At 37.5% G+C, this 27,981-nt stretch overlaps 1 protein-coding gene and 1 pseudogene across 3 annotated transcripts in view; one reads left to right on the top strand and one right to left on the bottom strand.

Annotated features, from left to right (window-relative positions):
• Ppp4r1 (protein phosphatase 4 regulatory subunit 1) overlaps positions 1-27,981 on the top strand; it is a 77,910-nt gene that overhangs the window by 42,426 nt on the left and 7,503 nt on the right. For all 3 annotated transcript variants that reach the window (XM_074070420.1, XM_074070421.1, XM_074070422.1), the window contains exons 11-14: positions 18,978-19,504; positions 23,516-23,688; positions 25,006-25,101; positions 26,997-27,182. In XM_074070420.1, the coding sequence (XP_073926521.1) occupies positions 18,978-19,504; positions 23,516-23,688; positions 25,006-25,101; positions 26,997-27,182 (982 nt within the window). The remainder of the gene's footprint in view (positions 1-18,977; positions 19,505-23,515; positions 23,689-25,005; positions 25,102-26,996; positions 27,183-27,981) is intronic.
• Positions 2,222-2,686, bottom strand: LOC109702216 (small ribosomal subunit protein eS24-like; annotated as a pseudogene).

The raw sequence follows: 27,981 nt of genomic DNA on the forward strand, positions 1-27,981 counted from the left end.
TAAATCTTGAGTGAATTATTCCAAGAACATGGATTTGATCTCAAAAGCCTTAAGAAACCGAACCACTTGGTCTGGATTTTGTCCATTTGGCTTAATGCCAACTATGTAAAAATAAAATTGGCTGTTGCCATAAATTTGGAAGTATTTCACTAATAGAAAAATTCCATTTAGTTAATTCACAATACAGTCTTGTTAGGTGTTTCCTGGAGAGTTTGCTTTCCCCTCAGGATCCAGTGCTCTTCACTCAGATATGCTGTGAGCGATTTCTACCTGTACTCCATTTTCTAGGCCCCAGAGCCTCTGTTGAGGAAGTCTGAGTGTATTCATTTTATAAACGTACTCAAGAAGTACACTTAAGGTGTTTCTTATTGTTTTGTTTTTAGTAGAAATTTCTGACCTACCCTCTGGTGTTCCTATCCCCACATCTCTGAGAGGTGGGATGATTTCTTCCACTGTACAGAATCACGTCTGTTTTCAAAACCATGTTTGTCTTTTACAATGGCATTTAGAAGTCTGATGACTAGGAATATCAGAAATTTTGGTGTTTAACCACTCAGTCTTCAACTGACTGTCACCCAGCTCCAAGAAAAATTGGAATTTACAGAATTTATACTTATGGCAATTTAAAACCACAATGAAGTAATTCCTCACAGAATTTAATACTAGGGCAGACTTTTTTTGTGTCTCCTACTTTTCTTTTAAAAATCATACTATGGATATTTAAGTTTAGATATACTAATAAGTTTACATTTGTTAGACAAGGAGAATGACTTCATTTTATTTTGTTGCTAAGAATATTAAACTTTAATCTTAATGCTAAGGTGAAGTAGTGATCAACGAACATCGGGTCCCTGAAATAACTTTTCATTCTGAGTGACCTTTTAACTAGGTTCCTTTGTATGTGTTCTAAATAGAGTTTTCTTAAGTTTTTGAGATAATAAATGAGATCTTTTTTACCCATTTGCTACTTCCCACCCCCTTTGCTAAATGATTTGTTAGTACAGTATTTAGTTTTTAGTATGAATGAGTTCAGAGAAATTGCAGAAATACACAACAAATGCCATATATATCCTTTGACCAAATTCTCCAAATGTTAATGTTTTGTCTTACTGTTTCTTTTTCTGAACTCTGAGAAGTTTTAGATGTGTTCTTTTTTTAAGTGTGTATTAATTGTACAATGGGATGTCATTGTGATATTTCCATATACGCGTATCATATTGATCATATTCACCCTTCTATTACTCTTATCTCTCTCCCTCCTTTAAAAAAGGATTGGTGTGTTTCATTACTCTGTTTTCGTACATGCATATAATGCACTGCAGTCATACTCGCCCCATCACCTTTGCTTTTTCCCTCCCCCTCACTTGTTTCACCCATCAAACCCTCCCAGGCGTGGTGTTCTTATTACCTCTCCTAAATACTGCAGCTTCTTCAAAACTGTGGAAGATAACAGCTATTAATTCCTAGCTGCATAGTTGCACGCGTTAAGAAAGGAACACTGAAGGTAATATTAACCAATCTGTAGACTTGATTGAAATTTGAACACTTATCCTACAAATGTTCTTTATAACAAAAGGGGAGAAGTGATATATTTTTTAAGAAGAACAAAACGCTTGGAAAATACATAATTTATACACATTTGGAAAACACATTTAAGAACTATTTGGAGGGCTGGTGGAGAGTGGCTCATGTTGGTAGAACACCTGCCTAGCAAGCATGAAGCTCTGAGTTCAAACCCCAGCACCACTACATCCACCTCCCTCCCAAATTCTGTTTGAAAAGACAAAGGATTGTAAGGTCATCTAGGCCAGTCTCTTATTTTGATGAGTTTGGAATAAATGAGGAGCCCTAAAGCACAGCCATATATTAAGGTGGTGCCAGTCTAAGAACATGCATGTAAGAACATGCAGTTCAGTTTCTCACAGTTGAAACCCAAAGGTGTTGCATAGGGTATGTTTTATAGTTTCAAAGTGGAAGACAAACACCAGAATTTCACATTATACCGTGTAATATTTTTTCAAGTAACTTCTGTATATTTTCGTCTGTATTTTAAACATTTTTTAAAAATCATGTGTTTTTAAAAATACATTTTTGAAAACAGGTGACCAATATGATAAGAGGGAACTTGATATTTCATGAGAACATATGTGGTGGATGTTTGTTTTTTCTTTTCCAGACGCATGAAATTGTTGAGTTTATTAATCCTCATGAAAAGCCCACAACCATCGCAGTTGTTTACAGTTTATTAACCCTCATGGAAAACCCGCACAATCATTGCAGTTAAAGTCATTGTCGAATCCTTATTCCTTTGGCTTTTTACCAGCACCAACATTGACCTTTGCTGTCCCCCTGACTTTCTTCCTTTCGCTGTTTCCTTGAGGTCTTTTTCTTTTCATACAGGCCATGTCTTGCAAGTCTGTGTTTGGGCTCATTTTTCTTTGCATAATCCAAGGAATCATAAATCATGTCAAAGCCAGTTGTCTTTCCACCACCAAAATGGGTTCTGAATCCAAATACAAAAATGACATCTGGGGTAGTTTTGTACATTTTAGCTGGTTTTTTCATGAATTTGTGTCTTAGGTACTGTTGCCTTCCCAGGATGAAGGACATTGATGACCATTTGTTTTCTCTGAAATAGTCAGTTGGTCACGAACTTCCTGGTACGGATAGTTACTGTGTCATTCATGATGGCAGGTGATCCTCAGGCAGTCAGGGAGGAAAGAGCTATGGTGGATGTTTAGCTGGATCTTACATAGATATTAACATCACTCTCCTTTCACACAGTCCTCTTAATAAGACTCCTGTTTGGTATCTTTTATTGTGTGTGTTTAAAGGCACACAAGGCTTTAAGAGAACAGTCTTGATTTCCCCCCCCCCCACCATGTTTACCTTACAAATTTAAATGCATATTTGCCTGTCTTATTCTCTTCTCATGTTTCTCTTCACCTATTTGATCCGTCCCTCTGTGTTTATGGGCCCAGATTCTCTCTCCTCAGAAAGACATTGCTTACCAGCTATCTCTAGCTCTTTGATCTCTTCTAACCTTTTCTCCTCAGCCTGAAAAATAAATCATTTTTACTATCCTTTCATGCAAGGAAATACCTTCTCTGTTTTTTGTAAGTATTGGGTTTTGTTTCACGACTCACAGCTAAGTCCACCATCTTTTTCTAAAAATATTTTTATTAGCATATATTAATTGTACAGGGAGGTTTCATTGTGACATTTCTGTATATGCTTATGATGTACCTTGATTGGATTCACCTTCTCCATCATTCTCCCCTCCCCCTTCTTAAAGCAGTTTCAACAGATTTCATTGTTCTGTTTTCATACAAATATTTAAAGTATATTGACCTTATTCACCCTCTTCCCACCTCCCTCCCCTCCCACTAGTACCACCCCTTAAACAGGACCTGTTTTATACTCCTGTCCTTCATTTTTTTAGATATATATTCATTGTTCAAATGGGCTTCACCATGGTACTTCTCACACAAATATATTGTACTTAACCAAATTAACCCCATGTATTACTCTTTCTCTATCCTCCCTCTGTTACCGAACAGCTTATACAGCATCGTTATATAAAGTTCATACACACATGCAGTGCATTTCAGTATTATTATCTTTCTCCTCTCATCTCTCCCTAATCTATTCCCCTAAAACATGTTCTCATGTCCTTTCTCTCTCTGTATGTGTGTACACACACACACACACACACACATACACACACACGTATGTATGATCATGTATGTATTTTTATATACATTTATCTTTTAGGTCTAGCTTCCACATGCAAGGAAAACGTGATCTTTGTCTTTCTGAACCTGGCTTACTTCACTTAACATGAGCCTCCAGTTCCATCCATTTATCTGCAAATGACATGATTTCATTCTTCTTTATGGCTGACTATACTCCATTGTGTGTATATACTACATTTTCTGAATCCCTTTGTCAGTAGTGGGGCATCTTGGCTGTTTTCCATAGCTTGGCTATTGTTTATAGCGCTGCGATAAACATAGGTGTGCAAGTGTCTGTTGTATCCTGACTTACATTCCTTTAATATATACCCAGGAGTAGTGTCACTATATTGTATGGTAGGTCTATTTTTAGTTTTTTGAAGAACCTCCATACTGCCTCCCATAGTGCTTGCACTAATTTACATTTCCACCAACAGGGCAGAGGGTTCCTTTTCTCCACATTCTTATAGCATTCGTTGTTGTTTATACTTTTCATGATAGCTGTTCTCACTGGAGTGAAGTGAAATCTCAGTGTATTTTGATTTTCATTTGCTTTATGGCCAGGGATGTTGAGCATTTCTTCATGTATTGATTGCCATTTGTACTTCCTCTTTTGAGAATTGTCTTTTCAAGGGTTGAGGATGTAGCTTGGTGGTAGAGTGCTTACTTAGCATGCACAAGGCCCTGGGTTCGATCCCCAGCACCTCCAAAAAACCCTGAGAATTGTCTTTTCAGTTCATTTACCCATTTATTTATTTATAGGATTGTTAATTTTTTGGAGGTTTAGTTGTTTGAGCTTTCTGTATATTTTGTTTATTAATCCCTTGCCAGATGTATATCTGGTAAAAATTTTCTCCCACTCCATAGTTTGTCTCTTTGATTCCTTTGCCGTTGAAAGCTTTTTTTGTTTGATACAGTCCATTTGAAATTCCTTTCTCTATTTGCTGAACTATTGTGATTCTATTCAGGAAGTCATTGTGTGTGCTTCTGTGTTCCAGTGTTTTCCCTGTTCTTTCCTTTGAAACTTCAAAGTTACAGGAGATCTTTGATCCACTTTGAATTGATACTAGTACAGGGTGAAAGACAGGGATCTAGTTACAGTCTTCTACATGTGGATATCCAGTTTTCCCAGCACCATTTGTTAAAGAGGCTGTCTTTTCTCCAACACATGTTTTGGGCTCCTTTGTCTAAAATCAGAAGGCTATAGCTATGTGGGTTTTTGTCAGGGCCTTCTATTCCATTAGTCTTCATGTCTGTTTTTGTGCCAGTACCATTTCTATTTTTATTGCTGTGGCTCTGCAGGATGTTTTGAAGTCAGGTGCTGTGATACCTACAGCTTAGTCTTTTTGCTTATAGGATTGCTTTGGGTATTAGAGATCATTTGTGCTTCCATGTGAACTTTAGGACTGATTTTTCCATCTGAAGAATGTCATTGAAATTTTGATGGGAAATTGAATTGAACATATTGAGTGCTTTCCATAATATAGCCATTTTCTGAGACATCGTTCGGTCTTCTTCAGTTTCTTTCTTCAGTGATTGATGGGTTTTGTTCTAGAGGTCTTTCATTCCTTTTGTTAAATTTTTTCCTAGGTTTGTTTTGTGTCTGTGGGCATATCTGTTTGTTTTGTTTTGTTTTAAGGCTAATCTGATTTCATTCTAGTCCTGTTTATTGTTGGTATATAGAAAAGCTACTGATTTTTTTTTATTTGATTTTCATGTCCTAATACTTTGCTGAAAGTATTTCTGAGATCTAAGAGTTTTTCTGCTGGAGTTTTAGAGTCTTTTAGATATTGGATCATATCATCTGCAAATAGAGATAATTTGACTCCTCCCTTTCCTATTTGAATCCCTTTTGTTTCTTCTCCTGTCTTATTGCTCTAGCTGGGAATTCCAGTACTATATTGAATAAGAGTGAGGAGAGTGGACACCCTTGTCTCCTTCCTGACTTAGAGGAAATGGTTTCAGTTTTTCCCCATTTAGTATGATGTTGGGTATAGGTTTGTCATATGTAACCTTTGTTATATTGATGCACATTCCTTCTATTCCTAGTTTCTTCAGAGCTTTTATAGTAAAAGGATACTGAATTTTGTCAAAGGCTTTTTCTGCATCAGTTGAGATGATCATGTGATAATTGTCCTTTATGCTGTATTGCAAATATTTTTGCATATGTTGAAACATCCTTGCATCCCTGCAATGAAAACCAACTTGATCATAGCATATGATCTTTTTGACGTGCTGTTGAATTTGGTTTGCAAGTATTTTATTGAGAATTTTCGCATCTATATTCATTAAATGTAGATGGTCTGTAATTCTTTTTTTGTTGTGTCCTTGTCCATTTTTTGGGATATGTAATACTGGCTTCAAAGAATGACTTCAGTAATATTCCTTACCTTTCTGTTTCATGAAATAATTTGAGGAGTATTAGTGTTGCTTCTTCTTTAAAGGTCTGGTAGAATTCGGCTGTGAATTCATCAGATCCTGGGCTTTTCTTTGTTGGGAGACTTAATGTGTCTATTATCTCATTGCTTATTATATAGCTCTATTTAGGTGGCTTATGTCCTGGTTCAATTTTGGTAGGTCAAATGCATGTAGAAATTTATCCAGTTCTTTTGAATTTCCAAACTTATCTGAATATAGATTTTCAAAGGTTCCACATGATCCTCTGGATTTCATTAGTATTTATTGTGATACTCCTTTTTTCATCTGTAGTTTTATTCATTTGAGTCTTTTCCCATCCTTCTAGGGCTAAGGGCTTAACAGTTTTACTTGTCTTTTCAAAGAACCAGCTTTTTGTTTTATTGATTCTTTGTATAGTTTTTATTTTTGGTCTTTCATTAATTTCTGTTCTAATTTTTATTATTTCTTCCTGTCTGCTAGTATGAGGTTTGCTTATTCTCGTTTTTCTTAGAGCTTAAGTTGCATCATTAGGTTATTTATTTGTGATGTGTTTTTTATATCTATCTATATATTTTATTTCAAAGCATTTTCCTCTCAGCACTGACTTTGCTGGTTCTAGTAGGTTGTTTTCATTTTCATTAGATTCTAGGGACTTTTTTTATTCCCCCTCTTACTTCTTTTAGTGACCCCACTGGTCACTCAACAATGTGTTGGTTGAGTCTTCATGTATTTGAATATTTTCTTTTGTTATTGAACTCAAGTTTTATTGCATTATGGTCTATTAAAATACAAGGATTTATCTATTTTGGCTTTCTTACATTCGCTGAGACTTGCTTTGTGTCCTAAAATATGATCTGTTTTGGAAAAAGTTCCATGTGCTTCTGAGAAGAATGTGTATTGTGTAACTGGTAGATGAAATACTCTGTAGGTGTCTGTTAGGTCTATTTGGTCTATAGTGTTAATTAATTTTGAGGTTTCTTTGTTGGTTTTTTTTTTTTTTTTTGGGTCTGGATGACCTATCTACTGGTGACAGTATTGAAGTCTCCCACTATTATTGTGTTAGAATTCATCTGTGCTTTTGATTCTAGTAGTGTTTTTTTATTAGCATGTAATAGTTGTACAAGGGGATACTTTTTGATATTTATATGTGTGTTTACAATATGTATTAGTTAAATTCATCACTTCCATCATTCTCCCTCATTCCCTTAGGAAAATTTCAACAGGTTGCATTATTCTGTTTTCATGTATGAATGCGAAATACATCTACTATATTCAGTCTCATTCACTCTTTCCTTTGCCCTCCCACTGGCACATACCCCTGGAAAAGACTGTTAGTAGTGTTTTCTTAATGTATTGGGTGCACTAACACTTGTCACATATATGTAAGAATTGTTATTTCCTCTTGATTAATATGAAGTGAGATTCGTTGTTTCTTCTAATTTTGGTCAAGTCTGCTTTGTTACATATGAGTATAGCTACTCATATCTGTTTTCAGGGTCCATTTGCCTAGGAGATCTTTTTCAACCCTTTCACCCTAAGCCAGTGTTTATCTTTGTCAGTGAAATACGTTTCTTATAAACAGGAAACGGTTGGGTCTTGCTTTTTAATCCAACTCACTATTCACTGTCTTTTAATTGGGGAATTGAGAACATTAACATTCAGTTACTGTTGTGAGGAATGTAGTATTTCTTGTCATTTTTGTTGTTTTTATGATGATTACTTTTCCCTATTCCTTGTTTGCTAATCTACTTGGCTGGTGGGATTTATTTAGAGTTTGTGTTAAGAAATCTCTTATTCTAATGGGTTTTGCCTTTAAATGTGACTTGTTCTTTTCTTTTGCAGCTTTTAATATTCTTTGTTCTGTATATTTAGACTTTCATTTATATGCTGGGGTATTTTTTTTCTGATCCTGCCTGTTTGGTGTTCTGAAAGCTTCCTGTACCTGAATGACCCTCCTTTTCTCTAAATTGGGGATGTGTTCTTCTGTGATATTATTTATGTTATCTGTGCCTATAGTTTTATATCTCTACTCCTTTTTCTATACATAGGTATCATATTTGTAGGGTTGGTCTGGTGTCCCAGAGGTCTTGGCATGTTCCATTCATGTTTTCTTGTATTTTTTCATTGTCTTTGATCTAGTTCCTTATTTTATCTTTAGTCCTTTTTTTTTTTTTCATTTTTCTTTTATTACTCATATGTGCATACAAGGCTTGGTTCATTTCTCCCCCCTGCCCCCACCCCCTCCCTTACCACCCACTCCGCCCCCTCCCGCTCCCCCCCTCAATACCCAGCAGAAACTATTTTGCCCTTATCTCTAATTTTGTTGTAGAGAGAGTATAAGCATTAATAGGAAGGAACAAGGGGTTTTGCTGGTTGAGATAAGGATAGCTATACAGGGCATTGACTCACATTGATTTCCTGTGCGTGGGTGTTACCTTCTAGGTTAATTCTTTTTGATCTAACCTTTTCTCTAGTACCTGTTCCCCTTTTCCTATTGGCCTCAGTTGCTTTAAGGTATCTGCTTTAGTTTCTCTGCGTTAAGGGCAACAAATGCTAGCTAGTTTTTTAGGTGTCTTACCTATCCTCACCCCTCTCTTGTGTGCTCTCGCTTTTATCATGTGCTCATAGTCCAATCCCCTTGTTGTGTTTGCCCTTGATCTAATGTCCACATATGAGGGAGAACATACGATTTTTGGTCTTTTGGGCCAGGCTAACCTCACTCAGAATGATGTTCTCCAATTCCATCCATTTACCAGCGAATGATAACATTTCGTTCTTCTTCATGGCTGCATAAAATTCCATTGTGTATAGATACCACATTTTCTTAATCCATTCGTCAGTGGTGGGGCATCTTGGCTGTTTCCATAACTTGGCTATTGTGAATAGTGCCGCAATAAACATGGATGTGCAGGTGCCTCTGGAGTAACAGTCTTTTGGGTATATCCCCAAGAGTGGTATTGCTGGATCAAATGGTAGATCGATGTCCAGCTTTTTAAGTAGCCTCCAAATTTTTTTCCAGAGTGGTTGTACTAGTCTACATTCCCACCAACAGTGTAAGAGGGTTCCTTTTTCCCGGCATCCTCGCCAACACCTGTTGTTGGTGGTGTTGCTGATGATGGCTATTCTAACAGGGGTGAGGTGGAATCTTATCGTGGTTTTAATTTGCATTTCCTTTATTGCTAGAGATGGTGAGCATTTTTTCATGTGTTTTCTGGCCATTTGAATTTCTTCTTTTGAGAACGTTCTGTTTAGTTCACGTGCCCATTTCTTTATTGGTTCATTAGTTTTGGGAGAATTTAGTTTTTTAAGTTCCCTGTATATTCTGGTTATCAGTCCTTTGTCTGATGTATAGTTGGCAAATATTTTCTCCCACTCTGTGGGTGTTCTCTTCAGTTTAGAGACCATTTCTTTTGATGAACAGACGCTTTTTAGTTTTATGAGGTCCCATTTATCTATGCTATCTCTTAGTTGCTGTGCTGCTGGGGTTTCATTGAGAAAGTTCTTACCTATACCTACTAACTCCAGAGTATTTCCTACTCTTTCTTGTATCAACTTAAGAGTTTGGGGTCTGATATTAAGATCCTTGATCCATTTTGAGTTAATCTTGGTATAGGGTGATATACATGGATCTAGTTTCAGTTTTTTGCAGACTGCTAACCAGTTTTCCCAGCAGTTTTTGCTGAAGAGGCTGCTATTTCTCCATCGTATATTTTTAGCTCCTTTGTCAAAGATAAGTTGCTTATAGTTGTGTGGCTTCATATCTGGGTCCTCTATTCTGTTCCACTGGTCTTCATGTCTGTTTCTATGCCAGTATCATGCTGTTTTTATTGTTACTGCTTTGTAATATAGTTTGAAGTCAGGTATTGTGATACCACCTGCATTGTTCTTTTGACTGAGTATTGCCTTGGCTATTCGTGGCCTTTTGTGTTTCCATATAAATTTAACAGTAGGTTTTTCAATCTCTTTAATGAATGTCATTGGAATTTTGATGGGAATTGCATTAAACATGTAGATTACTTTGGGGAGTATAGACATTTTTACTATGTTGATTCTACCAATCCATGAGCATGGGAGATCTCTCCACTTTCTATAGTCTTCCTCAATCTCTTTCTTCAGAAGTGTATAGTTTTCCTTGTAGAGGTCTTTCACATCTTTTGTTAGGTTTACACCTAGGTATTTGATTTTTTTTGAGGCTATTGTAAATGGAATTGTTTTCATACATTCTTTTTCCGTTTGCTCATTGTTAGTGTATAGAAATGCTAATGATTTTTCTATGTTGATTTTATATCCTGCTACCTTGCTATAGCTATTGATGATGTCTAGAAGCTTCTGAGTAGAGTTTTTTGGGTCTTTAAGGTATAGGATCATGTCGTCTGCAAATAGGGATATTTTGACAGTTTCTTTACCTATTTGTATTCCTTTTATTCCTTCTTCTTGCCTAATTGCTCTGGCTAGGAATTCCAGTACTTTGTTGAATAGGAGTGGGGATAGTGGGCATCCTTGTCTGGTTCCTGATTTTAGAGGGAATGGTTTTAGTTTTTCTCCGTTAAGTATAATGCTGGCTGTAGGTTTGTCATATATAGCTTTTATAATGTTGAGGAACTTTCCTTCTAGTCCTAGTTTTCTTAGAGCTTTTATCATGAAATGATGTTGGATCTTATCAAAGGCTTTTTCTGCATCTATGAGATGACCAAGTGGTTTTTGTCTTTGCTTCTGTTAATGTGGTTTATTACGTTTATTGATTTTCGTATGTTGAACCACCCCTGCATCCCTGGGATGAAGCCTACTTGGTCGTGGTGAATAATCTTTTTGATGTGTTGCTGAATTCGGTTTGCCATTATTTTGTTGAGGATTTTTGCATCAGTGTTCATTAAGGAGATTGGCCTATAGTTCTCCTTTTTGGAGGTGTCTTTGCCTGGTTTTGGGATAAGTGTAATACTGGCTTCATAAAATGTGTTTGGCAGTTTTCCTTCCCTTTCTATTTCGTGGAACAGTTTAAGGAGGGTTGGTATCAGTTCTTCTTTAAAGGTCTGATAGAATTCAGCAGAGAATCCATCAGGTCCTGGACTTTTCTTTTTGGGGAGACTCTTGATTGCTGCTTCAATTTCATTTTGTGTTATAGGTCTATTCAGTTGATTAATTTCTTCTTGGTTCAGTTTTGGATGATCATATGTATCTAGAAATCTGTCCATTTCTTTAAGATTTTCAAATTTATTTGAATATAGGTTCTCAAGGTAGTCTCTGATGATATCCTGGACTTCCATGGTGTTTGTTGTTATCTCCCCTTTTGCATTCCTAATTCTACTAATTTGGGTTTTTTCTCTCCTCATTTTAGTCAGGTTTGCCAGGGGTCTATCGGTCTTGTTTATTTTTTCAAAGAACCAACTTTTTTTTCATTAATTCTTTGTATGGTTTTTTTGGTTTCTATTTCGTTGATTTCAGCTCTTATTTTTATTATTTCTCTCCTTCTATTTGTTTTGGGATTTGCTTGTTCTTGTTTTTCTAGGAGTTTGAGATGTATCATTAGGTCATTGATTTGGGATCTTTCAGTCTTTTTAATATATGCACTCATGGCTATAAACTTTCCTCTCAAGACTGCCTTAGCTGTGTCCCATAGGTTCCGGTAGGTTGTGTTTTCATTTTCATTGACTTCCAGGAACTTTTTAATTTCCTCCTTTATTTCATCGATGATCCATTCTTCATTAAGTAATGAGTTATTTAGTTTCCAGCTGTTTGCATGTTTTTTGTCTTTACTTTTGTTGTTGAGTTCTACTTTTACTGCATTGTGGTCAGATAGTATGCACGGTATTATTTCTGTTTTCTTATATTTGCTGAGACTTGCTTTGTGCCCTAGGATATGATCTATTTTGGAGAAGGTTCCATGGGCTGCTGAGAAGAATGTATATTGTGTAGAGGTTGGATGAAATGTTCTGTAGACATCTACTAGGTCCATTTGATCTATTGCATATTTTGGATCTTGGATTTCTTTATTGAGTTTTTGTTTGGATGACCTATCTATTGATGATAATGGGGTGTTAAAGTCTCCCACAACCACTGTGTTGGCGTTTATATATGCTTGTAGGTCTTTCAGGGTATGTTTGATGAAATTGGGTGCGTTGACATTGGGTGCGTACAGATTGATGATTATTATTTCCTTTTGCTCTATTTCCCCTTTTATTAGTATGAAATGTCCTTCTTTATCTCGTTTGATCAATGTAGGTTTGAAGTCTACTTTGTCAGAGATAAGTATTGCTACTCCTGCCTGTTTTCGGGGCCCATTGGCTTGGTAAATCTTCTTCCAGCCTTTCATCCTAAGCATATGCTTATTTCTGTCAGTGAGGTGAGTCTCCTGTAAGCAACAAATTGTTGGATCTTCTTTTTTAATCCATTTTGTCAAACGGTGTCTTTTGATGGGTGAATTAAGTCCATTAACATTGAGTGTTAGTACTGATAGGTATGTGGTGATTCCTGCCATTTAGTTGTCTTAGTTTTTTTGAAGGTTTTAATTGTGTGTACCTAACTTGATGTTACTCTCTACTGTCTTGCTTTTTCTTATCCTGTGGTTTGGTGCTGCCTGCCTTTTCATGGTTAAGTTGGGTGTCACTTTCTGTGTGCAGGATCCCTTGCAGAATCTTTTGTAATGGTGGCTTTGTGGTCACATATTGTTTTAGTTTCTGCTTATCATGGAAGACTTTTATTGCTCCATCTATTTTGAATGATAGCTTTGCTGGGTAGAGTATCCTGGGGTTGAGGTTATTTTCATTCAGTGCCCGGAAGATCTCACCCCACGCTCTTCTTGCTTTTAATGTTTCTGTTGAGAAGTCTGCTGTGATTTTGATGGGTTTACCTTTGTATGTTACTTGTTTTTTCTCTCTTACAGCCTTCAATATTCTTTCCTTAGTTTCTGAACTTGTTGTTTTAATGATGATATGTCGTGGAGTAGTTCTATTTTGATCTGGTCTGTTTGGTGTCCTGGAGGCCTCTTGCATCTGTATGGGAATATCTTTCTGTAGATTTGGGAAATTTTCTGTTATTATTTTGTTGAATATATTACGCATTCCCTTCGCTTGCACCTCTTCTCCTTCTTCGATGCCCATGATTCTCAAGTTTGGTCTTTTGATGGAGTCAGTGAGTTCTTGCATTATCTTTTCACCGGTCTTGAGTTGTTTAATTAATAGTTCTTAGGTTTTTCCTTTAATTACCATTTCATCTTCAAGTTCTGAGATTCTGTCTTCTGTTTGTTCTATTCTGCTGGATTGACCTTCCGTTTTGTTTTGCAGTTCTGTTTCATTCTTTTTTCTGAGGTTTTCCATATCCTGGCAGTTTTCTTCTTTAATGTTGTCTATTTTTGTCCTGAGTTCATTTATCCGTTTATTCATTGTGTTGTCTCTTTCACTTTGGTGTTTATACAGTGCTTCTATGGTTTCCTTTATTTCTTCTTTTGCTTTTTCAAATTCTCTATTTTTATTGTCTTGGAATTTCTTGAGTGTCTCCTGTACATTTTGGTTGACCCTATCCAGTATCATCTCTGTAAAATTCTCATTGAGTTCTTGTAGTATGTCTTCTTTTAAATTATTCTTGTGGGCTTCATTGGGTCCTTTGGCAAAGTTTATCTTCATTTTGTTGGAGTCTGGATCTGAGTTTCTGTTCTCTTCATTCCCCTCTGGTTCCTGTACTAATTTTTTGCTGTGGGGAAACTGGTTTCCCTGTTTTTTCTGTCTTCCCGTCATTGTCCTTGGTGTTGTTACTGTCCCTGTACTGTGTGCAATTAAGTATTTTCTACCTTGTAATAATAACAATGGTAATATTTAGAATGGAAGGGTGAGCTGAGATGGAAAGCAAGAAGTTAAAGAAAAGGGGAAAACAAATATACAGACAAGAGGGAGAAAGCAGAATAAGATATCAGACAAGAGAGTTTCAAAGGTATAAACAGGGAGTGTTAGTGTACTAATCGACAGTAAGCTGAACATACATTAGAGAGACAGAGAGAGGATTGAAAATCAAAGATAAAAAAATAAAAAATAAGTAAATGAAAGTAATATCTATATATAAAAATGAATTAAAATAAAATGGAAAATAGAAAATTAAAAAAAAACAGAAACAAAAAACCTCCAAGTTTATATGCAATGCAGTTTCAGTCTTAATAATTTGGGTGTCCGTTTCAATCTCCAGTCCTGGAGTTGGTGCCTCAGATGTTGTTCTGAAAGGGGATGCATAAAGTAGAACAAAACTACACCCCCCTCCCCCCCCCCGTGTCCCAAGTTCAAATGCAATACTCGTCAAAGGTAGGGAGAAAAAGAAAAAAAGCGTCTGGAGGCAGTTCTGAGAGTGGTATCTGCAACTGTGGCTTGCCTGCCTGCTGCTCTCAGCCTGTAGCTGGCGGCGTTATTTATGCAGATCTCTGGGGTGAGCTAGCACTCACCTGGTCCCACAGGCTTTGTTTGCTCAGAGTTCTCCTGTGCGGGGGCCTCCGCTACAGGCTTTCCCCTTTCCAAGCACTGGGAAAGGTGACACTGCCCCCGCGTTGTCAGGCCTGCGTGTTTATCTACAGTTCATGTGGGAGGTGGGGCTTCCCCCCTCTCCTCTGAAGTTTTCCTCCCACTGCCACTTTCAGAAGCTTTCCTGCTCCTGCTTACTGGGCGGTGCTGCTGCTCCTGCCAGCCACCATGTTTGTTTACAGTTCACGTGGGAAGTGGGTCTTCCCTCCTCCACTCTCACAAGCTTCCCCGCTCCTGGTTGCTGGGTGCGCACCCCGCTCCCGCCAGAGGCTCTCCGCCCGCCCAGCTTGTTTATTTACAGTCCCGGGAAGGGTTCCCTTCCCCCAATCTTCAGCGCTCAGGGCGCCCCACCCTCTTTCCCGTGTGTGTTAACTGTTCTTATTGCTTATTACTCAGTTTCTCTTTTTTCTTCGGGTGGAGGTCAGTCTGTCCAGGGGGCTATGCTGCTCTGGCCCAGGCTTGTCTGTGGGGGAACCGCGGTACCGCGAAGCTCACCTGGTCCGCGTCTTCCCAAGCCGTATGGGCGCCGGCCACTGGCGGCCCCGGGGGCCCTCCTCGTTTCTCCGTTTAACGTGAAGTGGAGATTCTCTGCACCAGCTGGAGATGTGGAGGGGTCAAAGTTATGCCTTTTCTCGGTGATTATGCCTGCAAAGTGTGTCTCCAGCGTCTCTCCAAGATTTCACTATATGAGGGTCGCTTTCTGCTTCCTACCTCTAGTCGCCATCTTGCTCTCCAATTATCTTTAGTCCTTGATGCTCTGTTTTCAAGATAACGTTCTGGTAACAAGATTTTTGTCTCAGATTTTATTTGGAATATTGAGCTTTTCCTTTCCAAGACTTACATTTGATTTTTTCCTGGATTTCTGTATCTTTATGATTTCCTCTTTCATATACTGCATTGTCTTCTTTATTTCATTGAGCTGGTTGTTATAATGTTCTTTTAATTCAGTTAGTTATTTGTATCCTCTTTGAATTCATTCATTTGCTATATATCTCTTTAATTTCATTAATTATTCTTGTCATTTTTTTTTGGATTTGTTTGAGATTTCTTCCCCTTCACTATCACTTAAGTCATTTATTGCAGAGTTGTTGGCTTTTGGAAGAGACTCCCCCCTCCCATGGAAATTGTTTTTTTGTGGGGGGAATTTACATGTCTAGGGATTTTTTTTTGGTTGGGGGTTTCATTCTTTTGTGTCCTTTTAGTTAGGAATTTCTCATAGATTATTTAAGGCTGTGTAGTGGCTGTGTTGTGGGTTATTTTTTTGTCATTAGATTGGTGGTATGTAGCTCAGTAGTTGACTTGAATGCTCAAGATGTGGGATACAGCTCCCTACTCCACTCAGAAAGAGAAAACAGTTGCAAGAGCTATCACAGGAGGTAAATCACAATTTTGATACTATAGTAATCCCTAATAAAGTCCAATTATTGCCTCTGTTCCAGTGTATTTAGAGGAGTATAGGAGCATAGCAGAATCTTCGTTATTTAGGAAGATTTAAGGTAATAAGGGTGTTAATAGGAAGGACATAGGTGGGGTTACAATTACAGATAATACAGGGTTCATGGTTTTATAAGGCAGGAAGGGCTATTGAGAAAGTGGGTTGAGGTAGGTAGAAAAGATCTAATGTATTGCAGAAGAGAGGTGAAGACAATTAAAACAAACAACAAAATTTTGAAGAGAAAAGACAATCTTGCAATCTAATTATAACCTGCTAAGATTCTAGGTAATAAAGGATTATGGATGAAGAGATAGAGGTAGAGGCAAATTGTGAGAGAGCAGTTCTAATTGGAGATAGAAGGAAAGTGTAAATGGGGGAGGGCTATAGGGAAAGGACAGAAGAGGGGATGGTTTAAGATTGCATACTGAAAGGCAGGTGTCATGGTTCATATATAATAACTGTAGAGAAAAGGAACAGAGGAAAAGCAGAACTAAAAAGAAAATGAAAGAGAATACAAACTTATTCTATTCAGATATACAAAAAGAAATCAATACAAATGATTAAAAGACCAAAGCAATCAAAACCCAACAGTGACAAAACAAACTTACTTTTTTAAAAAGTCAAAATTTTCACTTGCTTTCCTGAATGGCTGTCAATATTTTTTCCTTCAGAGCCCTAGTCTTTCAAACCAGTAAATGGCAGTCTAGTTTGAAATTTGACTCTGCAATGAAGTCTGGGCTTGTTTCCAGCATAGGGGTAAAGAATTTGGAGATCTGAATACAACCTACAGTGTCCAGTGAAGGTTTCTCAGCCAATCTTGCACTCCCATTAAGCTTTTAGTTTCTTCTCCCAAGTCTCCAAGAAGTCACGGGCAGTGTAATTCCAGTGGCAGTCCTTTCCCATGTTGGAAGCAGCTGTGCATGCCACTGCAGTTTCTTTGCTGTAGCTAGTACCTGAGTCCTGTCCAACTGAAGGGCTCTTGGCAGGTCATTTTATGTAAGTGTGTCAGTTTCCTGGTGTTTTTCTCACTGGATTCTCCACTTAAGAATCGGAGCATAGGAAGATCTGAAGCTCACAGTTGCCCACAGTTGCCCACAGTTCCATTCTTCTGCTCTGCTCATAGTTAATCCATGTACTTGTATACTGTTGATGGAATCAAAACTATTTTGCTGCCAGGGCTTACTATTTTAGCAGTCCTGACAGGAATTGAGTGATAGAATTTCTGTTATTGAGGTATATCCACAAGGAATAATGGTGGATAATGTTACTGCATCATCTTTGACTTATGTCTACAATTCTCACAATTTTCCTGGTAGTTGACCAGTTCCTCATAGATGTTAATACCTGGAATTCAGCAGGTTCACTCCATCCAAACCTGAACTCACTCGCTTTTTCATTAAACTACTGTGAATTTTTTACTTTTAAGTCTGTGCTACCAGCATCTATTCAGTTGTCCTAGCCAGAAATCTAGCTATCTTCCCAGATCTGTCCTTTTTTTCTTGCCTCCAACATGAAATAAGTGATTGTGTTCTATTTATTTGGTTACGGTTTGAAATATTTTCACTTTTTCTGTAGCTCCACAGATACTGCCTTTGTTTAGATCATCATATCTCAACCTGCATGGCCTGTCTCACCTCCAGTTCGTTTTCTACACTGCTTCCAGAATGATCTTGCAAAAAGATCATTAACACATCTAACATAATTTCCTTAGTTCCTGGATTAGTTCTTGTAGCCCCTAGAGTAAATTCGAGCAACACTGTTGTTCCTGAGAGGTTTTTCATCTTTGTCACCCATCATTTTCCTCTCTTAGCTCCAGTGAAATTGTTTGTTGTCCTTGAATTTGTTCTACCTCTTCTGTCAACTCTTGCCTTTGTATGCTATTTTCTTTTTTGAATATTTTTCTCCACTTAGTCTCATAAACACTTATTCGTTCTTCTAGATACATCTCATGTCATTTCCTCCAGAGTCTTGTGATTCCACTTCTTTCTCCATGCTCAGTATACATTCTTCTCTGCTCAGTGCTCTCACAGTAATTTCCTTATTTGTCCATATCTTTTGTTTGCCTGTAATTGTAATCTCAAGGACTAGATGTATGTCTCATTCACATTCAAGTCCTCAAACCTGATTTCATTTCCTGGCTCATAGTAGGTGCTCAATAAATGCTTGTAAAATTTAATTGCATTAAATAAAATATGGAAGATAAACAGTAAAACTTACCAAAATGCTGTAGTTTAGGTAATTATGGCAGTAATCAGTGGACTTCAGTTAGGACTTGTACCATTTGTCCTTATTGATTAAATCATGACTTCCTTTTGGGAAAGCCTTTCTGAGAGTAGAGATGGAAATTGTGAAAAATATTAAAAATAATCCTTCATTTACACTGGAGCAAGGTTTCAATACATTGTGTGAGGTAGTTAATAAGTATCTTTTCTACTGTTATATAGAGTGTTTCCTTAGTTCCCCCCTTTTAATATAAGTTTAAAAAAAGCTTTAATTCTGAGCTTTCACTGTGACATTGGAGCAGAGTGGCAATACAAATAACCCTAAAAACCAAATAGTTTAAAAATTGTATGTTTCTTAAAATGTGTATTTAGGAATTTCTTCTTTCTACCATTACTGAAATTAGCATGGTATTATAGAACCCCAGGATTCTTAAATGTTACTTTTTCCAACTAATAATAATGTTTGACTATCTAGCCATATGCTTAACAGGTGTTTGCATCTCTGAACGCAGAGAACTACTGATGGAAAATGAAGCAATATAAGTAATAACACAAATGATTTCATTTGTATGATTAATCTGTAATTTTCAATATTTAACTTGTCTAAATGCTGTGTATATCTTTCATTGATGCTTTTTCCAGTAATTATTTTTATGTTTTCATGTTTTTTCCCCAAATGAAACAATAAAAGGATCAGAGATCAAGACATTCCTGAGGATGAGCACATTAGACCAGAGGCTGTTTCTTCAGATCTTAGCGTCACTAGTTCCAGTGTCAAACTGGGAAACATGCTGGAAGATAGTGCTGCTGAAATGCCCAGGAACTCTTCAGGTGAAATAAGCGTTGCAGTGGACAGCTCTTTACTCTGTACTTTGTCCTCAGAATCTCATCAGGAAGCAGCTAGCAATGAGAATGATAAAAAACCTGGGAACTGCCAATCTGTGTTCCAATCAGAGGTTGGCAACAGTTCACAAGATTCCACTGTCTTAGATCAGGAATTGTACAACTCCTTCCATTTCTGGAGGACTCCTCTTCCTACAATTGATCTAGATGTAGAGCTTGAACAGGACTCTGGGAAGAGACTCAGCCTAGAGACACCAGAAGAAGCACCCAGAGTCCCTGTGCCAGGTTCTCCAAACATCGCCATGGCCACCAGGAAAGAACTGGAAGAAATGATAGAAAATCTAGAGCCCCATATTGATGATCCGGATGTTAAAGGTATGGAAGAAGTCAGTCAAGTTCTTTCTTTGTTCCAAAATTGATATAAAATGTTGTGACTTTAGAAAACTTCTGAGAAAATTGCTTTCTTTCTAGACTGATGGGAACAATCCTATTTTTAGAAAAATGTGCTTATGATAAGCTCATCACTGTATCCCTTACTGTAGCACAAACAGGTCTGTTGATTCACAAATCACTGTCTGAAATTTTCACAATTTTTTAGTGTTGCACATTTATAATTTTTAATTTTGAGTTCTGTCTGAGCTGTTTTGTTCTGAATCTCATTAGCTTCTTATAAAATTATAGTTCCATGGTGTTCTTTTGGGTTTTTTTTTGGAGGGGTGCTGATTGTTGTTACTGGGGTTTAAACTCAGGGCCTCACACTTGCTAGGCAGGCATTCTACCACTTGAGCTACTCCACAAAAACAAAAAACAAAAACTCCAAAACCAACCCCTCTTCCACTTACTCTGCTTTCCATATTGTAAAGTCACAGTATGCTTGGGATAATAATAAAAGAAATCCAGATTCTGAACTATAAAAATGAAAAACAAATTGTTTTGGCAGTACTGGGCTTTGAACTCAGGACCTTATACTTGGTAGGCAGGTGCTCTAACAGCCCTGTTTTGTGTTGAGTTTTTTTTTGAGATAAGGTCTCGAGAACTGTCTGTCCAGGCTGGCCTTGAACCTCAGTCCTCCTGATCTCTACCTCTTGAGTAGGAAGGATTACAGGCATGAGCTTCTGTCTTGTTTTTTAAGGAAAGACTACAGATGAGTAGATTGTTTTCCCATGGAATGTAGTGCTTTAGGAGCTATAGGTAAGACTCACTGTTTTAAATACAATTGCACATCTACTGGATTCCTTCACTGTGAACAATAACTTTAATGGTTGTGTCCAAAGATAAAATGATGCCTCTTCTTAAGTGGAATATGTGTTGAGTGGGGAATGGAATGACATGAAGCAATCCCTGTTGTCCTGTCTGCTGGAGCTTGGGAAGAGGGTGAAAGTGAGTGGGGCAGAAGCTGAGGAAGATGTTGTTTTCCTGCTGCTCATGAGTCGGTGACCATTCATTGAAAGCTGAAATATATGTAAAACAAAAACAGTTTGGGGGAAAAAAATCCTATAGCTGAAAGTCTTCAGATCTTTTATATCACTTTCTGAGTTTTTTCCCTTAAAACATAAACTTTAAAATTTTATCAGGGTGTTGAATTAGTAGTTATCTTTATTTGACTTTCATTTATCGTGTTTTTTGGTTTTTTTGTTTGTTTTTTTGTGGTACTGGGGCTTGAACTTAGGGCCTACACCTCAAGCCACTCCACCAGTCCTTTTTTGTGATAGGTGTTTTTCGAGATAGGGTCTCTTGAACTATTTGCCCGGGCTGGCTTTGAAACACAATCCTCCTGATCAGCTAGGATTACAAATGTAAGCCACTGGAGCCCAGTTCATTTATCATAATTTTTAGAGATGCCATACTATAATTTTATACTTGGGAAAAAATAAATATGATCAAAGGTTAATTCATGTTAACATTATTTTTGTTTAACTGACTTTTTTTTTTTTAAGGTTTACTGGTATATGATTTGTATCCGTGAAAGTCACCTTTTGAATGGACAGTTCTTTTCGATTTGAGAAATGCAGTCATAGATTATAATGAGATATTCCTATATGGAGGGGAGCCTTTTTCAGTTGTAGAAAATAGTAGATACTACATAGTAAAACATGAAAAAGGTAGAGATACCGCTTTGTTTTTGTTTTTGTTTTTGTTTTTTTTGGTGGTACTAGAGTTTGAACTCAGGGCACTGCTCTTGCTTGGAAGGCACTCTACCACTTGAGCCATACCTCCGGCCCACAATGCACCCTTTTTCAAAAACCTTACCTAGAGAATTTGAGGTTTTTCCTCAAATCCCATATTTGGGATGGCCAGGCAGATTCAGGGTTGACTGAGTCCTGGGGACAACACTGAATAGAGTTCTTTTTATCAGTTTAACCCATCACAGTGAGGTTCGTAAACTACGTAGGTATAAACTGCTCTCAAAAATACAGGTTTCCTTCCAGTTTGGGCCTGGCCAAAGACTTGGGCCCTTTTAGCAGTCCTGATTAGGAAAACCATACTTTTTTAACAATTAAAATCAATAAATGATTGTTATTAGGAACTCCCCACATAGTTTGTGGGATAGTTGGAGATTGTGAAGGTTTAGGTGATTCAGCTGTATTGGCTTCCTCAGGGCAGCAGTAAGTTTGAAGTCCAGGTAGCCTCCATTTCTGACATATGTCACTGCAGCCTGTTTCTTCACAAATCCATGGTTAAATGAGGAAAACTTGGCAGATTCATGCCACTAAGCCTCCTCCACCAGATATGTGATTAAGTTGTTGATTTTTCCTCACCTAGCTATTTACATGTATCAGTAGAGTTAAGCCTTTTGAACTGTAATAGTCAAATTGATCATTTCCATTAGGAATGACAGTATGTGAGATACACGTTGAATCAAAAAAAAAATCAGCTATCCATACTATGAGTCTCAGTGGGGAAAACATTAATTCCAGCTACTGTCTCTAAGAACAACAGTCTTAAGACCATTTAGTAAGAAAACTAGCAAGATTTCAGTGTTGCTCACAAATTCATTACTTTATGTGGTAACTCTGGTTCCCAGGATTTCAATTTTTCACAGTAAGTGAAAGACAGGACTTGCTAAAGACCCGGGTGTTCTTCACTTTCCTTAAATACCTCATTGTGATGATGCTTTGTATCCTGCTAAGACTTCAGCAGTAACTAAGCATGATATTGTACTCTTTCTTTGGTTGGAGAATTGCAGCATTAGGTTTCCTCATGATTCAGCCTTAAGCCCTGTCTTAGGTCAGTTTTCTGAAGGAGGTAAGTTAATAGCATATCTCATTTAAATTTTTATGAACATACAAATTCAAGATAAGGATTAAAATGGACATAATAGAGGAAAGTATGTAGTCCACTTTGAGGTAAATGACATGGGTCAGACATTTTTTGTGAGTCTCTGGTTTAGTAGTTACTTTCCAGAACAATTGTGATGCTCTGGGGATCCTACTCACATGTCATGAATTTTAGTGGCATAAAACATTTTAATGATTATATATTGTATAGTCTGCTTTGAGTACTGTTTCGCTTTGGTTTGGGAAACTTGAGCTATCCCCAAAAGGAGAGGTGAAGTGATTTAAATAGTTATACAAATTGCAGCTGAAACTTTGACAATGAAAATACTCCAGTGGAATATTGCCTCATTTACTTAATGTAGCTGATTATGAGCTACTATAAGAAAATCCCCTTAGGCTTGCAGACAAGAAAAATTTTATAAACGCTAGAGCATGTTAATAGGTTGTCCTAGCAGTTACTGATTATTTTCTTTTTAGTAAATTTGAATTTAAAATTTCCTTTATAAGGAAGAAAGTACTAATTGCCAGGTTTAAGAGAACTACTTGGTCTGTGGTCATTTTGGTCTGCTGCAAGCAAGACAGTGCTCATGAGGACATCATGTTTGGTGCACAATGTACTTAAATTTCATTTGCAAAAAGTAAGAGAAAAGTAAACTGGAATAGAATAAGAGATGTTTAAATTTAACTGCCACAGAAATCTTTGTAATTACCATTGTTTTATATTGGCAGGGTTTGTGTGACTGCTCTTCTGCTAAAGTAGCTTAGTAAGTAAGCCTTGTCAGTTTGATTCATAGACTACCAAAACATAGTTAACTTACACTGAAATTGACCCCTTTTAATAAGTTGGAGGTGCCTCCAGCAACTAGATAGTTTTTCTCTTTTCATACTAACGCAGAATAATGTACAGTAGTAGATGGACACTTAATCTCATGAAAACACATTAGCTTTCTACTACTTCTCTTGAAGGACTAATGATTTTCCACGTTAGAAATTGTTTTCGGCTTTTGCCACGTCAGTGTCAAAAAAAAGTGCACACTTCCCTGATAATGAATAGCACCAGTGGAATACTGCTGCTGGTCTGCTCATTCCATCCATCCTTTGCCCACAGCACAGGTGGAAGTGCTGTCAGCTGCGCTGCGTGCTTCCAGTCTGGATGTTCATGAGGAAACCATCGGAACAGAACAGAGACGTGAGCTGCAAGAAGAGCTGGGTGTAAATGAGCCTCCAAATTGTAGCATAAATCAAGATGATTCTGTGCCTTTAATCAGCGATGCTGTTGAGGTAATGAGCTCAGTAGTGTTTACCAAGTGAAGGCAATGTGGAGCAGCAGTCTGTTATTGGGAAAGTGTGTGGCTAATCACTTCCTAGTTAGTGTGTTCTGTTTGTTGAGCTAATTTTTCAGCTCTTCCTTTTGCATAAAGTAATTAATTCTCATTACTCCCTATCCTTAGACATGAGTGTCATATTAAATTCCTGGAAAAGTAAATCCCAGTCCTGTCTATGACCATTTTAGTAGAATCAATGTAATGTAGCTCACTGCAGTGAAATAGTCTTACTGGAAACAAAGCCCTTTATCAAGAATAATTAACTCTTCCCTTTTCTTTTTGGAGAGGTGCTTTGTTTCTGATCGGACCATTTCACTGCAGCAAGCAACACAGTATTCTGAGCGGAAGATCGGGACTTGAGGCCATGTTGCGGAGGGCCAGTGGCATTATCTGGACTCGAGTGCGAGGGTGGGTACTGCTACTAGCATCGTGTTTGCTGCACTCCTGTAGCTGCTCATAGGACCCTTCCCTGATTTCTGCACAAACCCTTCAAGCCATCCTCTGTAGTACCTGTATTTCTTCTCCTTTATTTACATAAACACAGAGAAGAAACCTTATCACTCAGAACTCAGTGGTCCCAGATCTTACTGGCTTGAATGATAGGTTCAGGAAAGAGAGTCACTTACACATCGGGTGGCAAGAGGGTTCTTGGAGCTTTCGTGCATTTCTGGTTTTTGTTAGATGACATCTGGTATAGTTAGAAATCTGTGTAATACCAGGTCTTTGTAGTGAAACCCTGCCACTTAACGGGAGTTTTTACTACTATGATACATCTACATCTTAGGAGGTTTTTTTGTTTGTGGGTGGGGAATGATTGTTAAGTATTTGTGAAATTAGATATTAGCAGCCAAGAATAGAAATAGTAGAAGAGAAACCCAGTGGTCTCCAAGACAGTTGACTAAAAAATTCTTTCAATACTGTTTTATAAATGAAATGATTTGAGTTATCTAGACCATTTCAAAATTGCTTCCAAATTTGTTTTTGTCTTTTTGGTACTGGAATCAAACCCAAGGTCTCACACATGATATTTTTTCTGGAATTCATTTTTAAACATTTAGCAGCTATGCAGTAAGTTTGATTTAAATCAGGGGAAATTCTTACGAAGTCTTAGGCATGTTTATAAACTTTTAAAAACCTGAAGAATGAATATATGTATGTGCGTGTTTGTTTCTTTTGACAGTTTTGAAAGGTAAGTAACCTAGTAAGATAGTTTAAATGAGGAAAACTTATAGATAGAGTAGCTCTTTAAGTAGATTTTTTTTTTTCCTGGCAGAATATGGATGCCACTCCTCACTATATCCACAGCGATGCAGATGTAAGCACCAGCAGTGGCTTCAGCCCAGAGGAAGAGAGGAGGCCTAAAGTGCAAGTAAGTGACCAGAATGCTGGCTTTTGTGTCTCAGTTTTCAGTTCCTCTTCTAAAGTCTGTTTCTTCCTTTGAGTGTTTTAATTAAGTCTAGTGCATCATACTTCCCTTAAGAAAATTCAAACAGTAGCAAGAATAACACAAAACACAGACCTTCCCTGTCACACCTCCTGCCAAGCTCTTTTTTTGGGGGGCGGGGGAGGTGGGACTAGAGTTTGAACTCAGGGTTTCATACTTGCAAAACAGGTGCTCTACTATTTGAGCCACACCTCCAGTTCATTTTGCTGTGATTGTTTTGAAGATGGGGTCTTGGGAACAGTTTGCCCAGGTCCCTAGTGGCTAGGATTACAGGTGTGAGCCACCAGCATCCAGCTCTTTCTTACGTTTTTGTAGGATGTATGCATCTTGTCCCTTTTAATCTCTCAAGGTAAATGTCATCTATGCTACCTAAATTGCCAAAGATTACCAGATTAAAATGTAAAACATAAAGTTATTATAAAGTTACATTGATACCCTGTTAATATTCTAGTTTAGAGATGCTAAATATGAAGAAATCATTGGGATATGACTTGTGCTTTGCTTTGCTTTTCCTTTTCCTTTTCCTTCCCTTTCCCTTTTCTGAAAATGTATTTTGGAAATCTAGGAGCACACAAGAGGCCCTAGCCTGATGGCAACAGCAGTATCCTCACAACACCACCCCATCATCACACAATGCCGTAACTGAATTGGGCCATATGTTCTTCCAGTTGTAGTTTGCATTTGATGTTACAAAGTGCCACATGTGTGTTGTTTGCTTCTGGATCTGTGCTATTGCACGAAGTAGATTCCTAGGTCAAATGCTATATATATTTGCTTAATTTTTGTTTCTCATTAAAAAGAAATTAGTATGAATAGTGCTTTTTTCGCTTATATTGTAGAAATATTTTTAAATCAGTACATATAGATTATTTCATTCTTTCAGTGAACATTTCACATTTATTTTTTATATTTCGAAAGGGCAGTCAGTGGATTTTCTCCTCTACTGACCTATTTTGTTTTCTTAGAACCAACCAGTCTTGCATTCCTTTTATTTCTCCTTCCAAAAGTACATTGCACATACTGTATATACATCCTTTTCCTCATCTTATATAAATAGGTTGTGTACTTTTTTATAGATAATTGTTTAAATTCTCATCTAATTGTTTAAAATTTTTGGACACAGTCTCACTATGTAGCCCAGATTAACCTGGAACTCTCAATCCTCCTGCCTCAGCCTTCCAAGTGCTAGAATTACAGGTGGCACACACCATGTCTGGCTTAGGAAGGTACCTTTTTGTTGTATTTGAAAATATGCTGCTAATCGTGCACAGAGGAGGGCCTGTTTTACCATATCCATGTTTTACCATGGCCTTGGGCCAAGCTTAATATCATCTGCTACATGGAATTTACATTCAGTAATTGATTCCAGTTGGCCTTTATTTAGGCTGTTTACTGTTTTAAGATCTCATTCCTTTTTGCTCTCCTAGAGTTGCTTATAATATATAAATTTTCCTTGGCATATGTTAATCTCTTTTCAGTTACTACATACTCAGTTTTTTTGTTTTGTTTGTTTTTTTCAGTACTGGGCTTGAACTCAGGGCCTACGCCTTGAGCTACTACATCAGCCCTTTTTTATGATTTTTTTTTTGAAATAGGGTCTCAAGCTGTTTGCCTGGGCTGGACTTGAACCTCAATCCTCCTGATCTCTGCCTCCTGAGTAGTTAGGATTACAGGCATGAGCCACTGCCACCCCATGAGATACTTAAAGTTTTGACATGCTAAAATCCATTCATTTTAAAGTGATTTTGCCTAAGTTACATGTAATCTGCTGAAAATGGATCTAAATGCTCAAAATGTGCCATTGTTCTCTTTCTCATTAGGATGTTGTACCACAGGCTTTATTAGACCAGTACTTGTCAATGACCGATCCTTCTCGTGCACAGACAGTTGACACAGAAATTGCTAAGCATTGTGCATACAGCCTGCCAGGTGTAGCCCTGACACTTGGCAGGCAGAATTGGCACTGCCTGAGAGAGACTTATGAGACTCTGGCATCAGACATGCAGGTGAGTGAGCAGTGCAGGATTGACAGATGTTCACATGGAAGGCATTTTGCTTGGCTTTCAGAACCTGAAGAATTTCTGTGGGTTCCAGCATGTGCTCAGTGTCAGAGGAAATTGTGCACAACAGAACTTAAAAGTAGTTTTTGGGAATCCTCTCTTTGCAGTCAGAGTTCCACAGTTTGCTGTTTTTATTTTTATCTAATGCATGAGCAGTTGTTACCACATTTGGCACACCTAAGTTGCTAACTTAGAAAATGTGTATGGTCTGAAGTTTATCTGTAGATGAGTTCTTGAGAATGAAGAACTCCTGTTATGAGTGCTGATTACATTTTTTAAAATAAATCTCAAAAGATTTCTCAAACCTCAATAGAACTATAATGTGGAGTTCAGCATTGTAGTGCATGCAGAAGTTTAATGGTAATTATTCTCTCCTACCCTTACACCTCCTTCGAAAGAACACAGTAACCCAGGTCATTGTGTTTGAACATTTGACTCTTGTGGTTCTCTTCCTAGGCTTTGGTGACTTAACCTTCCCTATTATTAAGTCTGTTTCTAATGCCCAAAATTTGACCCCTCAAAAAAAACAAAACAAAACCCTGTTCTTTTAGTGAAATTAATCTCATTTATTAAGAAAGCAGTTGTTGAACTAATTTACACTGAGGTAGAAATAACTTCATAGTAATTATTTTTTTCAAGCATTAGTGCTATTAAATCAGCAAGTTGAAAGTTGAAAATAATCTTGAGAGCCTAATTTGTTTCTCCTCTGACCTGTGAGGTTAGGAAACCAGGCCCTAACCTCAGT

The sequence above is a fragment of the Castor canadensis genome, chromosome 4 (genome assembly GCF_047511655.1).
Source record: "Castor canadensis chromosome 4, mCasCan1.hap1v2, whole genome shotgun sequence".
Taxonomy (NCBI): Eukaryota; Metazoa; Chordata; class Mammalia; order Rodentia; family Castoridae; genus Castor; species Castor canadensis.